The sequence below is a fragment of the Myodes glareolus genome, chromosome 8, assembly GCF_982192425.1.
Source record: "Myodes glareolus chromosome 8, mMyoGla1.1, whole genome shotgun sequence".
Lineage (NCBI taxonomy): Eukaryota > Metazoa > Chordata > Mammalia > Rodentia > Cricetidae > Myodes > Myodes glareolus.
Genome location: NC_142033.1, coordinates 36,494,085 through 36,513,591, shown reverse-complemented (window position 1 = coordinate 36,513,591; position 19,507 = coordinate 36,494,085). Strand labels below are relative to the sequence as shown.

The 19,507-nt window shown below is 34.5% G+C and overlaps 1 protein-coding gene across 8 annotated transcripts in view; it reads right to left on the bottom strand.

Annotated features, from left to right (window-relative positions):
* Window positions 1-9,827: 9,827 nt before the first annotated feature.
* Window positions 9,828-19,507, bottom strand: part of Gabra2 (gamma-aminobutyric acid type A receptor subunit alpha2) — a 139,380-nt gene continuing 129,700 nt past the window's right edge. For 7 of the 8 annotated variants that reach the window (XM_085691797.2, XM_048415164.3, XM_085691796.2 and 4 more), the window contains one exon: window positions 9,828-12,075. In XM_085691797.2, the coding sequence (XP_085547923.1) occupies window positions 11,779-12,075 (297 nt within the window). In that variant the 3' untranslated portion in view covers window positions 9,828-11,778. Of the gene's footprint in view, window positions 12,076-19,059; window positions 19,240-19,507 lie in introns of all 8 variants that reach the window. The other variant, XM_085691800.2, reaches the window with a different exon arrangement.

The following is a 19,507-nucleotide window of genomic DNA, read 5'->3' as shown; positions in this document are numbered from 1 at the left end:
GTTGATTGCAATTTATGTGCAACATTTCTTGCCAAATAACTTGTTTGACCTTAAACTTCTACAGATTTCCAGTCCTGGATTCCAAAGAGTAGGAAAGTATTTTATCATTATCCTCTAGAGTCTCACACATTATCTGTGACCTGCTTGTCTGAGACCCAAGGACGCCGCATATTTCTGGAGGGTTTATATTGACATGAGTCACTGTGGACAGTACATTCTTGTGTGAACAACACCTTTGAAAATTCAAGTGCACAAATGCATGCATACTCAAGCGCATACAAGGAAATATATTAAATACACACTGTCTTATTATCATATATATATAGAATTTTTACTTTATGTTTCCATTGTATGTGCAAAATAAATAAACAATTAAATTATGTCATCCTTAAGAAATTGATTTGTGTCAACTAGAATATATATTTATGTGAGTGTTGATGTCATAGTTCTTTTTTCCTCTTAATCTTTTCAACGTTCACTTTTGAAATTTTACAAAATAATTTTTTTTTTAGTAGTCTACTCAATATTTCTAAGTATGTGAATTCTTTAAGCCTCCTCAGTGGACATTGTCTCTCTATGTAAAGTGTTGACCAAGAGCCCGCATGTGTCCATTTACTTGATATAATACAATACATTGGTAGAAACTGCTTGTATTATGTCATTTTGCTCAAATTTTTGAACTTACTTCAGCCGTGATCTTGTTATTTGATTTCAAAGTAAATTCTGCAGCTTAACCCCAATCTCTCTTAAGTTTAAGAATTTCCATTAAATTCATGAGATATCTTTTATTTTTCTCTGACCTTTTATGCCTTTCAATTCATTTGAGGTTACTCTTTCTTTTATTCAAGATGCCATGGGTAGACTAGTGAAACTCAGTAGACAACACAGGATGTAAAGTGAAGATGCAGTATCTGTTCAAGTTACTGGACAGGATAATAAGGCATCATAACAGGAGCACAGTGCTTGGTATGAAGAAATTCTACAAATAAAAATTTAAAATTTAGAATTTTTTTTGCTAGTTTCACTTAGTGACCTTTATCCACACTCACAAAAAACAAAACAAAACAAAGCAAAGCGAACAAAAAATGCCATCTGAGGCTGTGGTTGCGGATAGATTGGTTTAAGTAGAAAGAAGAATGAATTTTGAGTTTTGATAATTTACTTTATTTCTCTATTTATGTGGCATTTCAGATATGTAAGTAAATGCAGTGCTATGATGGGGTGTTAAGTTTTCCAAAGGGCTCCAACATTTAAGTGTTGGCCTCACATTGTGGTGCAAATAGAAGCTGTCTTACTTGGAGGGCACGTACCTCATCAAAGGATTAATCTGTTAGTGAGTTCTGAATAGGCTCTAAGAACACAGGGCTTAGGGAGAGGGAACAGGTCACAGGACCTGAGAAGTGTATCTTATCACCAGTTTCTGCTTTTTTGATTTCCTGCTTCTGGACCTCCTGAAGGAAGCAACCTTCCTCTGTCACAACCTCCTGCCACACTTTTGCTTTACCAAAGACCTCAAAGCAAGGGAACCAGTTGACTCACAGATTAAAGATTCAACTTCTTAAGTGAAAAGAAGCTTTCCTCTTTAAACTCTATTTCCCATTTTTTTTTTAATATAGTGACAGATAGCTATCAAGAAAGGTAAATAGGAAGGCAGTTCAAATCTTAGTTTTCAGTGCTTGCAATTCAGGTGTTACAGGGGCTAAAGCAGGAAAACCACCTCTTGTTGGTTTCTGGCCTTAGCTATCTATGTAAGGAGGTAAAAGTATCTTTGCTGCATTTTGAGACTTTGTCTTAACATTCTAGCAACAATAACAACAAAAAACTAATAAAACAATCTTTCTCCCTAAATAAACAAAAAGCTAATAAACATTGATAACTATTGTGCCTACTTTTATTATTACTTATCTAAAAGATAGATTAAAAGAAATTTATTCATAAAATAAATATTATATATTTGAAGGTATTAATGAATGTGGTGTTCCACAGGTGACATACTCAGTTAACCTTCAAAACATGGTCAATTATTGATGGATAAAAGTAAATTAAAAAAAAAACAACTCCCTTCTCATACTAATAGTATTTCATAGAACTTCTTATTTTCTCAATAGACATAGCATCTGGTTACTGGTTTGTCGAGATTTCTCTGTGACTCTGAAAATGTCTTAAAGGAAAAGGGTTTGCAGACACAAATTCTTTTCAAATCAGCACGGCACCCTCTTGATGGTGTGATTATTATTATGAAAGTCTTATTCTTTATATCAGGATTTTCATTGTTGTTTCAGCGGAAAACTGTTACCAACCTTCTAACCCCTTTGAAGCCCTTGAAGCCTTGGCTTTTCCTCTTTGAGTCTTTCAGAACAAAGGTGACATGAGCGTTTCTATTTATAGAATACTAATAGTTAAATGATTTAAGCAAAAATCTGGATGGCAATTGATGTTACAGAAATGAGTTAACGTCAGCCAAATCTTTCAATTTCTGATGGCTGTAATTTTACAAAAATGTGAATTTGTTATAGTTATTTCTCATTTCATTATTTATATTGATTATATTCATTCTAGAAAAACATCAGCAGAACTATGTCAATATGACATTTTAAAAATATTTGAATAAAAAGGGTGAGGATGACAATTACCACTTCAACTTGTTCATATTGATTGTGTCTTTATTAAACCCAAAGATTGAGAGAGAAGTTTCAATGCCTTTAGTAAAATAATAGAATTACTAAAAAACTAACTTGTGATTATGGTTTGATAGTGCAGCTGAACAACTGCATTTTGTTAAAACTTAAACTATTCATTTAATTACGTGAATCACCTTGTCGTACAAACTACTGACTAAAGTAAAAATCTAAATTTAGCAAGGCAAGGTCTTCAAAATAGAGTAATATTAGAAAGAATGGTTATCTATGTGTCATTAAGAGAAGACACATAATACAACATGTAAAGTGGAATTTCTCCGGGCTCCTTTTTTTATTGTTTAATTTTCTTGCTTTTTAATAAAAAAGTCTGGGGTATTTTGTGCTTCTTTAAAACTCTGGTGTTTTTGACAACTAGTGTTAAAAAAATCTCTAGGGAACTTATTATGTTAATAATGGTTGTTTCCTCTGCATACCTTTTTATATTTATGATCATCTTATTTTAATGTTTTCAGCAATATTACATTAATTGAGACAGTAAATGGTTAAGTAAGACTGAAATTTTAAAAGAGAGCCAAAAAAAACCTGACAGGTTTTTGGGTTTACATATAGAATGATGAACTTGAGTCTTTCTAAAGAAATAAAAGTCATATTTTTTTATTTTGATAATTATATGTAAACATGATAGTTAACTATAGAAAATAACCAATTTTCTGGGTGAACTTATACTTTTCATAGTATCAATTTTTTTGACAATTTATGATATCTAAATTAGCAATTCATGATTTTCCCTCAATGGTAAGGATAAATTTATACCTTTTTCTCACTATAAACTTTTATTTTAAAAACATTAAGAAACAAAATACATTTAAAAATCATTATAAAATTTTATATCTCAATATAAAAACACATTTTTAATAAATTTTATTTTGTTTAGTCATATGCTAACTAGATTACAAAAAATACAAGTTTCAGATAAATATATTTAAACTAATTTTAATGGATACAAATTAAAAATTTAGCTTGATTTGTGTATAATTGATTATGAGTTTTTTAGTATAATTAAGATAATGACACATTCAATAATGATCAAATGTTTTATAATATGTGTAAAAAGCAGTGGCCTTTTCCAATAACAACTAGGGAACAAATGACAAATATTGATTAGTACATGAATGTTTTCTTGAAATAGGAAATCTACTATTGAAGTATATCACCCAGAAAATTTTAAAGTACATGCAATGACTACACATGCTTATTGTTGGAGTTTCATGGTTTTTTTTTTCTGTGTGTGTGTACATATGATTTTACGTTTGACTTCAATTTAGGATGATATGAAGAATGACAGAGATCGTTTTTGGTGGTTATTCATTTTTTCAAAAGGAGGAATAACATCACTTATAAATATTTTTTTTTCTTCTGGCCAAAAGAAAAGCATGGTGGCATTTTAAACATAGCTTGATAAACACTTAATTAAGCCAAAATGAATAAAGTTCCCACGTAAGAGTTCTCTTTGAGGATGATGGCATGAAGTTCCTATTCCTCACTGCAGCTTGACTTTGTGTCTGCCCAGGAAAAACTACCAACCAAAACACTATCATCGAAAGTCAACCCCAGATAGGCACAGACATGAGATATTAATAAGAAACCAACAGAGACTTAATCTGTGGTCATGGTGGCTAAGTGGTTGAGAGTCACTGCCTCTTTATACACAGACATGCTAGACTGGGAGCAAAGCACAGCTCCTGCCCTGAGGACCGTAAGAAGAGAATCTGGAAACAGGCATGTAAGATTGCTTCCACAGTGACTCCTTCACAGTCATTTAATTATGCCAGCTCACGTTCTGCAGCCTGTTGTAAAAAAGTAAATCTACACAGGCATGAAGGCTGAAAATACGGTGCTAAGTGAAGTAGTTCCTACTCCGCAGTCATAGAAATAACATTCATTTGGTATCTAGACTTTTGTCTCTACACATAATTAATTACCACAAAAGTTTTGATAAATTGATACAAAATCCTTTAAGTCATATATTTGGGTTACACAAACTAACAATGTGGAAAATAAGAAAAAATACTGCTAAAATAAAAAAAAAAACACAAAGAAATAAACAGTGTAGGGCTTTTTCATAAGAATTTTTAAAATATCTGTTGAGTAAGTATGGAAAATTCAGGACATTCTAAAAAATAAGTTTTTAACCAATGTTAGTGAATGAGCAACATCACAAACATGGACACTGAGTTGATGTGCAATATATTTCCCTTGATTTTGTCGTGTGGAAACATAGGTAGACGCCTTCTACTGGGATGAATAATCTCAAAAAGTTCGGAGCATAAATGCAAACCAAGAAAAAAAAAACACGTATTCTTTGTTAAGTTTCTCTAACAATATGCGAGGTTGATGTTTTGTTATATAAAATTGAAACATTGCAGAGCTTCTCATGACATAGTTATTGAAGTTTTGTAATAATTGAATGGGATAATACTTCATGGGAATTTGTGTGAGAGTTTGTGTGTGAGTATCTGAGAGTGTATGTGATTGTGTGTGTGTGCATATGTGTGTGAATTTAGAACATGTTTAACATATATCTAACTTTCTTTTAGAATGTATTAAAAATCATTCACCTTAACAAGTTGTGAAATTTATCAATCACTAAAAATCATTTGTTATTAGTGATCCTTCAGATATTTAACTTTTAATATGAAAGAGAACTTAATAATTATTACATTCTAAGATTTATGCATATTACTAGAAATTTGATTTTTAATAAGATATTTCAGAAACTTCCATTGGGAAACTTGGAATTCAGATATTTTTTCATCTTACAAAATCAGATAGAACTAGAAAAAAATCATTCCAAGTGATGTTACCCAGACCTAGAAAGACAAACATGATACATATTCATTCATAAATGGACATTAATTTAAAGGACAACCATACTACAATTCAATGACCCAGAGGGGATAGGTCACAAGGAGGGCCTGAGAGTAGGGGCAGGATGCATAAATCTCCTGAGAGGGGTGGGCATGGGAACTTGAGAGATCAGGTTCGGGGTGGATGGAGAGGTAGAGTACTAAAAGAGATGACTGGAATCAGGTAGAAACCTCATGGAAGGGAAACACCCAGAAATCTACAAGGATGACCTCAGCTAAGACTCCTAGCTGTAGTGGATTAGTAGCCTGAACTGGCCACCTCCTGTAAAGTCATGCAATCAAATTGGTGACTACCACATAGTAATCAGAGAGCCTTCATCCAGTAGCTGATGGAAACAGAGACCCACAGTAAAATAATTGGCAAAACTCAGGGTTCCCACTGAAGTGAGGAAGCATTGGAAGAGACAGAGTGGTCAAGGACGTTACATGAAAACTCACTGAAAAAAGAAAAAAAAAAACTAACTTGGTTCATGGGAACTCACAGAATCTGAACCAACAACTAGAAAGTCTGTATGGGGCCAACCTAGGCCCTCTACATGTATGTGAAAGTTGTGTAGCTTGGTCTCCTTATGGGACTCCTAACTGTGGCAGTAAAGGCTGTCCCGAATGCTTTGACTGACTCTTGACTATTCCTCATATGGATTGCTTGTCCAGCCTTAATAAGGGGTTAGGCGATTAGTCTTACTGCGACTTAAAATGTCATGTTTTGCTGATACCCATGGGAGGCCTGCTACATTCTTAACAAAAACAGAGGAGGAGTGTATTGAGGGGAAGGGGAAAATCGAAGGACAGGAAGGGGGGGAAACTGAAGTTGGGATGTAAAACAAATAAATTTTTAAAAAGTAAAGAAAAAAAAGACTCAAAAGAAAACCAAATATAAGTGCTGTGGGAACATATTTATACTTACAGAGAAAGGGTGTTGTAGTCTATAAATCAAGCTCAATTCAAACTTTTACATTGTACTGCCTCTATGAAAAAAGTTATTCTGCTAAATTAATTGCTAGTTCGTTAGGGGCTAAATGTGGTACGACATATATAAAAAATAAATGTTTCAGATTTTATAAAGTCATCTGAATTTTTCCAGATATGCTCTCATATATCCAGAACACCACACAGCCCCACCACCAACACACAAACCGTGCCACAGACTCAGAGAGATACACACAATGTAACCTTGCTTTGTATTATCTTCTGGCAATATTTAATGATATTATAAATTAAATTTAAAATATTTTTCTCTGAAATGGAGCAAAAGTAACCTATAAAAGATGCTCTCTGCAAAACCAAATAAATAAAATATTTCAATTAATGATGATGGAATATATAGTGTCAATTATGTGATCAGATTTAAAGGTTTTTAGATTATGAAGATACACTATTACCAATCAATTTTTCTACCCAAAGACCTCTTACTGGAACTTTATAAATTTTAATACTTAGTTATCACACATATAATGATATATTCATAACATTTAACTATTTCTTTGTACATATAAGTACATATACTTTTCTCTCCCTATTTCTATGTCTCTCTCTCTCTATGTCTATCACTTTCTTAAGAGTTGAAATGGAGGAGCAGAAGGAGGAAGAACATGAAAAAAAACTCAGGACCGCGAGGGGTGCGATCACCCACTGAAACAAGGGGACTCATCTAATGAGAGTTCACCAAGGCCAGTTGAACTGGGACTGAACGAGCACGTGATCCAACCAGATTTTCTGAATGTGGCTGGATTCTCTGAATGTGACTGGCCCGGAGTCTTTCTGAAAAGCCATTGACAATGACACTGGGACTTGTTTCCTCTGCATATACTGGATTTTTGGGATCCAGTCTGTTTGGATACTCACCGTCCTGGACCTGGAGGGAAGGGGGAGAAACTTGAACTTCCCACAGGGCTGGAAGCCCTGACTGCTCTTAGGAATGGAGAGGGAGGAGGAGGGGGGAGAGGAGAGTGGGAGGGTGTTGGGAGGAGGGGTGGAAATGGAAACTTTCATAATTTAATAAACTTTGAAAAAAAAAGATTTGAAATGGAGAAATCTTTCACTTATGTCCATTAGTAACACCCTCAGTTTTCCCTGTGATATGTATTTTTCACTTTGCTTTTTAGATTTGCTGAAAATATGAACTGTTAAAACCTAAAAAATTAATAAACTCAATATAAATGCTAATAGTAATTTTAATAAGTACTTACTTTCATTTAAAGCAAAAATTCAATAGAGAAATATCTCATTAGAGAAATATTTTGTAATTAGTCTGGTCCACATGACTGTAAGTGGCTTTTATACAGTGTTCATGGCTCTAAACATACATATGCTAAAAATGGCTTTGCCCCTTCTAACACTCTATTATATTCTTTAATCTTTAAATTTCAGGTGGGGTAGTTTCTATGTATAATTTAGTATCTAAACCCTGTATCTATTGTACTGTTATTAGCTATTGCAAATAGATCTGGTCTTCTTGTGTGAGACAATAACATTACACCAGATTGTGTTATGAAATGTTTCAATAAAACACAGTTTACTGACTTTAAACAAGATAAATTATTAGGGTATTAAAAGGAAATGGAAAAAGAATTAATGAGACCTAAAGTAAATGAAAATAAATAGTATTTTGGGTCAGCAACCGCTTCTCTCAAGATTTATTTGAAATTTTGAATCATTTCAAATGAAAGTAAATCTAATAATTGTTTCAAGACTATGTAACTGCATCGGGATGTTGAAAATTTAATCACACATATCACATGTTTAGTATCAGTTACGTCACCAATGATCCTGTTTCAAAGATCTGTGACTGATGGTGTGAAATTTATAAAAGCACACAGGACAAGTCCTTTGTAACTATTGGGGCTTCTGGACTGAGCAGAGCAAGACAAGCTGCTTCCTCCTTCTCTCTAGTAATGACAGGCCATCCCATAATATTTATATATCATATAGTCTATAGTATCAGAGTTCATTTCTTTCAACCAAAAATGCAAAGTCACATAAGTACTTGTGAAATAAGAAGAAAAAAATCTCTCTCCATATAAACATTATAATATATCTCTATCTAAATGAAACTTATTAGTCAAAGAAAATGTTTACTTTTGATTAATTTTAACAAAATGTGAACTATTTAAGGGAATGTTTTAGAAATATTATCCAAAAGTTCATGCATCAAACCTTGTGAGAATTTGCAATACATCCCTGAAAATATCTTGAAATATATGGATTGCCATCTAAAAATCAATGGGTGTTGTATGTTTACCTTATTACCATATTCTTTGTTAAAGAAAGTAGGAGAAAAAAGAAAAACAGTTCACATTTTAGCATAGTAGGCATATAGTTGATAACTTTTCAATGTTAATTTAATTTACAGGTTCATGGAAGCCTTTAGCTATTTATAAGGAAAAGAATCCAATAATCACCTGGAGTCTGTGGCTAAATATAAGTGATGTTTATACTAGACTTAGGGAGTGTTACAAATGGAAAAGCAAAAATAAGAGACATCTGGAGAAATTGTTATATAATGTGCTTATGGCTCTCTATAAAAATACGTTCTGCACACACCACGACTGTCTATGTCTTTATACAACATTACTGCATAATTAACCTCCCATTTGATGAGTCAAATGAACAAATATTAATATATGTTAAATATCTTGTGAAAGGTGCGCTTACAGTGACTAATTTTATTAACATTTGATTAGACTTTTCATGACTGAAATAAAAAAATCTAATTCTGTTATTTCAAATGATACCAGTAATGATAAGTTTTCTATTCCATCTGCAAGAAAAAAAATAGCAAAGTTCTGCCACCAACATAATCACAGCAGAAGGATCTTTTCTGATTAGCCGTGGAAAATTATTTAGGTCTATTTTTACATATGTACATATTTATAACAATATATAACTTATAATCGGAGAGTAAAGGGGCATGGCAGGAGTTTCAACTCTTCATTTTCATTTTTTAATTATGTGGGGTGGGGTATGTGCACAGATATCTGAGGGTGCCCATGGCGTCTTGCACAGAATATCAGATGTCCTGGAGCTAGAGTCACAGGTACTTGTGAGCCACTATGTGGGTGCTGGGAACTGAAATCAAGTCCTCTGCAAGAGAAGTATTTACTCTTAAACCTCCAAACTCTCCACAGCCACCTGAAACTGTTCTTAAAGCGCTGGTAACACACACTACAAAAAGAATCTTGTAACTTTTCTTCAAATACCACATTCTGTCACACACAGCTACAACAATCCTTATGTTTTCCACAAGAGATGTTTCAGCATATAAGTACTTAAGAAAAGAGAGTATCTTTTATTTCATTGGATGGATGATATTCACACTTTAAAATTATTTAGATGATGGAGAAGATGTAACTGGAAGGGAATTAACAAAATACATTTATTGGCTCATGTAATAATTTTATTAAGGTTAAAGAATTACTTTGCGTGACGACGTTTTTAACGTCAAGGCTGTCTTTGTAGCGAGTTTTGTTACTAAGATGCAGCTGTGGTCCTGGTATTTATACAGTCATGCAAACCACGTAATATAATTGCACTAGAAAAGAATATTAAAAATTTGAATGAAGCAAAAGAACAGCAGATTTTTTTTTGAGTTTGCTTATTTCCAGAAGATGCCCCTTTTATTGATTTTGTGAACAGACCTGTTTTGCACTATACTCAAATACTGTACAAAATTGCAAGAAATGCCACTATTTGACTACTTAGGTTTCTACAAAAACATCATCATGAAGTTGCACTTAGTTTTAAAAGTCAACTAATAACTGCTAATGTACATATCAGTCAAAGATAATTTGGTTTTGACAGAAACACACTTAAATTTAGCATATTCCAGGGGCATAAATAATATCTTTAAATACTAAAAGAAAAAAATGAATTTTACCCATTAACAATCAGTAGTTATATAAAATTGAAAAATCATGTCTTTGTTTTCTAATTTAGCTACATGGTGTTTGTGTGTGTGTGTGTGTGTGTGTGTGTGTGTGTGTGTGTGTTGTGACATAATCCATAATCTGTTGATGATGTTTTAAAATTGTGATTTAAAAATGTTCAACTCTTACCAAAACCTCTTCTGGTATACAAAGCTGCTGTAAATTCGAGTCAATGAAATTTAAAGTTGCAATTTACAAAACCTGATTTATATTAATTCTTATCTGAAAGAGCTTCTTTCCAGACAGAAAAATGTGCCAACGAACTGCCCTTTCCTTTGTGATTAGTGGCTTCTGAGTCCCAATGAGAAGAAGCCTTAAGGCAGAATTTGCAGTAAACAGGAAAGCAGAGAATCATAGAAGTCCGCATCTGGGCCTGGGACACCTAGGAATTCTCATCGCTTGGATTTTTTGGCACAACTTTCTATTCTGGGATGAATGAACTTTGATCCATTGCAGCCAAGATAGCTACTTTCTCCCACTCTCCAGCACCAGGAAAATTCAGCAGACAACAGATACCTGGACAGACTCGTCCATATTTCTTCTTTTTATAACGTTAGGTAGTTTCCAATGATAGTAGTGACCTTTAGGTTTCAGTTACTATGTTCAAATAAACTCTGAAGATAAAAAGGTAATGGCTGTGACACTCCAATAATTATTAAATTTCAGCAAAATCAACAGCCTGTCATTGTGACTCATAGTTACGTGAATTTTTCATGCATGTAATATGCACATGGCTATAGATATTCTACATAGTAATAAAAAGCTGTTTTCACATCTCTATCTTTCTTCTTATGTGTGTCAAGCTTCCCATTACTCTAGCAGGGGTTCTGAATACTCCTGACGGGAACAGATCAGAGGTGAGATGTTCAAATAGTCAGAACTCATATTTGGGTGACAATGTTAATCTCTGATCATCCTTAGGTAACATTTGATTTTTTTCTATGTAATATCTAATTCAAAGGTTTCACAAAGGGTGACACTGGATCTCAACTTTTATCATAATCATAATATTAGAAAATAAATTGCATAATCTGAACTTCCCTTTAAACTAGATCCTAAGGTAAATCGCTTTTAGAAGGCAATAGTTCTTTTGGCACAGGATGCTTTCTGCCTGTATTTCCATGAGTTAGCAAATGCAAGTCCCCTTTAGAGGTCTACTGATAAGCTCTACCACTATATACATACTGTACATATTGGGACATAAATTAGCAGTTATTAGTCAGACTGTACATAGCAAAATAAATCAAGTGTAATGTTGCTATAGCCAAAAATAACCAATGTCTAGACTCATGGACTGACCCCTAATACAGGCTCCCTGTTTAAGTAGGTAGCCCAATAAACTAAATTAAATGTACCAAACAGAACTGGGAAAACTATCCTAGACATTCTGTCAATTTTGCTGACGCTGTTGAAGGTTTTCTTGGCTTCAGCCGGCTTGTTTTCTGGCTTCTTGTTGGGTTCTGGTGTCGTTGCACTTTTAGAGATGGTGGAGAGAACAGGATCTTTGGAAAGATTTGGGGCATAGTTGGCAACGGCCACCGCATAGGCATTGTTCTGTATCATGACGGAACCTTTCTCTTTTTTCTATTGGGAAATACAAAAGTAATAAAGTGTGGGTTAAATATGCTTCTTAATACTTTCCCAACTACAGTTTAAATTCTAGAAAAAAAAGACAAGGTACTCAAATATGCATCATTATTTGCAGAGAAAAGAATTTAGGGAATGTAAGTAAAATAAAGTCCTAAAAAACATTGAGTGAGGAAACTCATAGACTACAATACAGGCTCCATCTTCCCAGAGTACCAATTTTTGTTTACATGGAAAAAGAATGATATTAAAAATTGTAAAATTTCAATATTTTTACTCTTACAAGTCACTCATATATACTTTTTATTTATTTATTTTTTTAAAGTTTATTAAATTATGAAAGTTTTCATTTCCACCCCTCCTCCCAACACCCTCCCACTTTTTAAATTATTAAGTGAATAATTACATAAAACTTAAGGATTTTAAAGAAGAGCTATGATCATCAATAATAAATGAATGATCTCACATTTTTCCAGGTAGCAGAACTCTAACTCACAATATGGCAAACATGTAAGGCAATGCTTTAAGACTGCAAACAATTGTGATTCTATGCAAATAGAAATCTACAAATCACTACTGTAATAAGAAGATATAAATTCTATCTTTTTAGCTTCCCTTGCCTGCTTCCCCTTTTCTGTTTTATCAATGAAGGATTTCCAGTGTGGGTATCAGTAGCTCTTGTCTCAGCTCCTATCACTTGCTTCAAACAATTTCCCTTCGTGTTCTTCTATATTGGCCAAACCCTGCTAAGTCTTTAGCCACTATAGATACAGGAGAACCATTGGAAACCAATTACGTCACAACATTACTATTCTTAAATCTTTCCAACAGAAGTTCAAGGACCAAAGAATACAAACAAACAGCATTTTTTAAAACTATTCCTTCTCATTTTCACTACATACAAACCCCTGTGGAATAACTTTAGTGTTCTACACTGTTTCTTGTTCAGATATCTTGGGGTATCCCATCTTAGATTTCTTTCTATACACCAAATTTTTCACATGACTAATTTCCTTTTGTACTTTACTCCAAATTTGAATATAATTTCCATGAAATGCCTTGCCTTTACACTAAGCCTAAAACAATCTTTGTCCCTCACATATTCAGTCTCAGGGTACTTCAATTTGGGTCTATCATAACACTTATTAAGATATACAAGCACTTCCTTTACCATGTGATTATTTAATTGACATTTTATGTTCTCATAAAAATCTAAATTCAATGAGGGCTGATGGTGTCTCTGTCTTGTTGAGTTTTGTAACTTCAGCATAAGAATACATGACATGGAACTTTACATTAATAGCATTCATGGGGATAGGTATAGCATATCTTTGATGAGTGGACCCTGAAAATAAAATACTATTTATCTGTTACTATACAGTATGAGTATAGTGTGATTCATGTACATGCTAAAAAAATGAACCAGCAATGAGTTAACTAAATTATAGGAAGCAAGTTTCACATTAGTGCCATGTTATTAGTTTAGGGATGAAGACTATAGAACTACCATAAAGTATGACAAAGACTCCCATCTGTGAAATGGTTGGGGAAAGAGTCACAGCAGTTAGAGGTATCAGCTTTGCAATGGCTGTCTAAAAATTTTGTTTAAACTTTTGGATTGCAATATTTCTACCTAAAATGTCCCTGCTGAGGATTATATCACTATGCCCATCAACAAAAAGTATTCAACAATACAGGAAATGTATAAAACATGCTGGTTCTGCTATTATGTAAAATATGTCTAAACCCCATTAAAAATAATCTGATTGAATGTAAAGAGAATGAGTTTGGCCACTCTCTGCTCTAGCTTCCTGTTTGATAAATGTAAGAGAGACAGATAAAAACACTATACTGGCTCTCTGTAATATATAGTTGAACTAACACATGCCGTACTCACATTATGAAATCATTTTCTCCAAGAGATGTTGAGTGGTAATTGTTACCTATAATAATCCAGACAATGATCACTTGTAAAAGGATACATAGGCTTTATTATTATATAATTTACTGTGTATTTAGGGAAGTCTACATAAACACCAAATGGAAAGACTCAGAGTTTCATAGAAATGGGTCATTAAAATTAGACTAGAAATTACAGTGTAATATTTAAGACAGTTAGTTAAAGATATATTTTGTTGCAGTAAATTTTACATGGTGTGAAAAGTTCTTCTGTATATGTGTTTTTTTAATTGGTTAATGAATACAGTAACTTTGGCCTATAGAAGGGCAGAAAAAAGCTAGTCAGGTAAACTAAACTGAATGCTGAGAGAAGGTAGGCAGAGTCAGAGAGATGCCATGTTGCTGCCAAAGGAGACAGACAGCAGAGAACCTTATAAGGAAGCCACAAGCCTTGTGATGACACATAGATTAATAGAAATTGGTTAATTTAAGATGTAAGAGTTACTTAATAAGAAGCCTAAGCTATTGGTCAAGCAGTGTTGTAATTAATATAATATAATTTATGTGTAATTATTTTGGGTTTAGGCAGCCAGGAAATGAATGAGCAGTCTCCAGTAGAGCAGGGAGCAATTAGGCAGAGTCAAAGAGTTACCATGTAGTTGCTGAAGGAGATTGACACCTGAGAACCTTACTGGTAAACCACAAGCCTCGTGGCAACACATACATTAATAAAAATGGGTTAATTCAAGATGTAAGAGCTTGTTAAGAATACACTAGAGTCATTGGCCAAGCAGTGTTGTAAGTAGTATAGCTCCTGTGTTTTTATTTGGGTTTGGGCAGCTGGGAATGAAAAACAGCCGCTGCCTACATTTATAGATGGAAAGGATATTTTAATTTTTAGCAATGGTTCTTCTTCCAATTGTAAATATATAAAGTTAATAGTAAAATTGCTAATAAATGGGAAACAGGTACAAAATATACATCAATGGCAAAAGGCCTCCATCAGTAGTTATTAACCAAATACCAGCCTGGGTATATTTTTGGCTCTTTTGTCTGTTTTGTCATAATAGTGTAGACTCTTTAAAAAAAAAAGAAAAAGAAAGAAGTGCATTTTTAATGAGTGTTTGGAATTTTTATTGTCTTAACTATAAAAGATAAAAATGAATCTTATTTATTCATTATAGAAAGTACACCTTTAATATCTAAAGTACACCAATCAGAGTTGGGCTAAGCATGAAACAAATGGCTGATTTTCCTTCAAAACACTTCCTTGGAAGTGAGAAACTTAACCATTTTCATGTCATCAGCATGGAAGTCTAGCAGTCGCACATCCTATCTCTTGGCAGGTGAACTCTAAACAGTTCACTGAATGATATGTAGACCATCCAATATGGTGTCTGTCCTGTCCCCTCTCCTCCTAGACATAGCATATACAGCATTCCTGATATCTTGTTTAAAGGGAATCTTGTTCTTCTCAGTGCCGTTGAAAATTAAGTATGCATATAAATAAGTCCAATGATTCTCTGTTTAAAAGTAAATATGCACAGAGGAATATACTTTTGAGTTGATAGCAGAATTATGGCATAAGATGTTTTATTGAAATTATATTCTCACTGACCAGGAGAACTCCTCCCTGATGGCTAGCTTTCACAGTTGTGGAAGCGGTTATGCAGTCCGGTGCAGGAGAAAAGCATTTCTCACAGAGCTTGGCCCCTATATACTACAATACTGACTTACCAGACAATATGGTATAAGGGTAATCAAACACTTTCTGATAGAATCTGAAAGATGCTCCACAAGAGGGAATTCAGGCTTTGTGTTTACACTGGTGTCAGCAGGTGAAGAACTCATAGCCCTAGGGAGGAACCTACTACTGTTACTTAGATCAATAATCACACTGTCAAACCAACTTCTAAATGTATATGTTGATGCCCATAATTATATAATGTTCTCAATGTTAGAGTTATTTCTTTTGGCAGTGGGCAGTGATTAATCCAGACACTCATCGTCAATCAAAATGCTGAGAATAAATGAACAAGAGTGCTGAACCCTAATTGGGACATACTAAGACTCAGAGAATATCAACAAAGAGGGAGGAGAAAGCTTGTTAGAGATATTGAAATGGAGAGAAATCCCGTAAAGTGTTGATTTTAAGACATGCAATGGCCATGCACTGTGAACACAGCAACTTGGTTCCCTGCAGAAGGCTTGCACACAATCAATGCAATCAAAATTCCAGCCTAAATAGGGAAAGGGCTCATGAGGCTCCATCCACAGATGAGGAACTACTGCAGTCGATAGTCCCTGGAGAAGGGGGAGCTATTTTTCTTAGGGAATGTGGCCACTGGTTGGTTTCCCATGCATTATGTAGTGTGCAACCTCATATCCAAACACATAGGGTAGCAAGCATTAGACATGATGGGATAGAAACAACATAAAATTAGAGTGACATCAGTTTCAGAGGGAATATGGGGGCATGTCTAGTAGAAGTTGGAGGGAAATAGGGAATGGATATGATCAGACACACGTTATACTGTGTGACTTTCTCGAAGAATGAATAAACTACATTTACCATTCTTTAGTCCATGGTTTTTAAGAAATAAATTTGTTAGCTATATTATCAGAAAACATTCACACATAAATCATTACCAGAAGGTTGAACCTCATTTGGTGCAAAATTGACTGCTATAACAAGGTCATTATAAGGAGATATTTGAATATTATTCAGGCTGTGAATTAAGACAGGTCCCAGTGGAATATTTCAGGAGACACTAATCTCACTCAGCTGTACTTACTTTAGTGTTTAATTCTTGGCTTATACCTATATACTTGAAGAGAAATTATAAAATAAAACCTATTGTGCTAACTATACTATAGAATTCAGTTTCAGGAAGTCATTCTGTGATATTTCTCTATTGTTTTGATTCTTTAGAAAACTAGAGAAGTTCTCCTTCTTCCTATTACTTAATTCATTATACTCCAATTTAATATGTTTTTTCAATATCCAAGCACTGAGTAAGTCATTCTCTGTCATTTGGAGAAATACAGCAGAAAACAGAATGATACAAATCCAGGCTAGATGTCAGAAGCAAATTTTTTAAAAAATGTAATATTAAAATTAAGAATGTATTCAACTAGAAAAAGAATTGCATAAACAAAGGCAATTAAACAATGTTAAATTTTACAAAATTTAGGAAATTGCTAGGACCTATACACAGAGGACCAATAAAAATAAATCATTTAAATCATTTTTTACCAATCTCAACCACCCTACTTCACTTTCTTTTTGTTTTGGGGGTAATTAAACAAGCTCAGCCTAAAAGTTTTCTCTTTCTGACCAATGCACACCCACCTCTGCACATTCCTTATCCTGTGAATGTTTCCACAATTCAGCCAGGATCTCATAATTAAACTGCCTTGTTCCTCAAGTCAGATAACTGGAATTCATACCATATTAGTAATGACAAAGCTTTGTGTTATCCTCAGTGAGGCATCACCTCTTACTGCTTGTCTTAAGTTGCATTTCCAAGTCTCCCCATAGCATTATGAAATGAGTTTCTAAAGTAACAAATACATGTTTTTCCCTTTTTGTAAAAAAAATATTTATTTGTTTATTTAAAATTTCCACCTCCTTCCATCCTCCCATTTCTCTCCTGGATATTAGAAGTAGACAAAATTGCCAGGCAAACTTGGGTGCACGGGGAGTTGGGGTTGGAAGTAAGGGGAGATGGTTAGAGAGAAGGGAGAAGGGGAGGATTGGGGATGGTTTAGGGGAATGGGATGGGGGGGAGGGAGGAAGGATGGATATGGGAGCAGGGAAGTATATATCTCAACTAAGGGAGCCATTTTAGGGTTTACAAGAGACTGGATTCTAGAGGGGTTCCCAGGTCCAAGGAGAGGTCCCCAGATTGTTCCCTGGGCAGCAGAGGAGAGGGTGCCTGAACTGACCTTGGCCCATAACCATACTGATGAATATTTTACATATCACCATAGAACCTTCATCTGGAGATGGATGGAGATAGAGACAGAGACCCACATTGGAACACAGGACTTAACTCCCTAGGTCCAAATGAGAAGCAGAAGGAGGGAGAACGTGAGCAAAGAAGTCAGGATCAGAGGGAACCTTCATCTGACGATGGATGGAGATGGAGACGGAGACCCACATTGGAGCACTGGACTGAGTACCCAAGGTCCAAATGAGGAGCAGAAGGAGGGAGAACATGAATAAGCAAGTCAGGACCGCGAGGGGTGCGTTCACCCACTGATACATGGAGACTGATCTAATTAGAGATCACCAAGGCCAGCTGGACTGGGACTGAACGAGCACGTGATCAAACCGGATTCTCTGAATGTGGCTGACATGGGGGCTGTATGAGAAGCTATTGATAATGGCACTGGGACTTGTTTCGTCTGCATGTACTGGCTTTTTGGGATCCTAGTCTGTTTGAATGCTCACCTTCCTGGACCTGGAGGGAGGTGAGAGGAACTTGAACTTCCCACAGGGCAGGAAACCCTGACAGCTCTTAGACTGGAGAGGGAGGAGGAGAGGGAGTCGGGGGAGTGGGAGGGTATTGGGAAGAGGGCGGAAGTGGAAATTTTTATAAATTAATAAAAAATATATTATTGGGGACTGTTGATTTATATTTAAAATGTCACATTTAGAGGAATCTTTATTGCTGAATACAAAAGTTTTTACATAATTGTTTTTCAAAGTTGGAATCCTTTACATGGTAGGGAAATGACATGCCAGCAAATTGAACAAATTATGTAACTAAACTATAGGTACCAATAAGAAGACATGTCCTATGAATGAAAATATTTGTCATGTGGTTTCAGATAATGATTGGTCCTTAGAGTAAGCATATAAAAACTCCTATCAAGTAGTCAATATAACAGGCCATGGAGGAAAAACCTAGATTTCCAAAGCCAAATGCATGTTCTTTCTACCATGCCATGTTGTCATCTTACAGTTTTTTATGGTCACTGGAAAGTCCAGTACTTGTAGAATGGCAACATGCTCCCTTGCCAGATAAGACTACCATTAACTGACTAACCATCCTGACTGAGGAAAATTATACTTACAGAAGAGTGTGAGAAGGTTAAACAGTCCATCCGCTTCTCTAAGTACTCTAAAGGCTTTGCTTGGCTTAAACTGGACCATGAGAAAACTAGATAGTTGGACCATATTAGTTTAGCTCCTTGAAGAATTGCCTTCACTGAGTTGTGTGTTAATGTAATGACTTCAGATTTTATTGAAGGGGACTACAAGAGACATTAATATAAAATTTATTACAGCATTTATTGTGGAAAATTGGACATCACTTGATATAGTACCCAGCTCACCCTAACATAACAGCATTTCTAATACAGGAAAAAATCTTTTCTTTATGAAAAACTATTTTTCCTCTTTTTTGATTAAAAGCATAATTCCCAAAACACCTCTACAAATTTGCTGAGTAAAAACTTTGGAATGTGAAATATAATTACTACAACTGTGAACTGTCAGTGAGCCAGCTAATAGAGGATACTT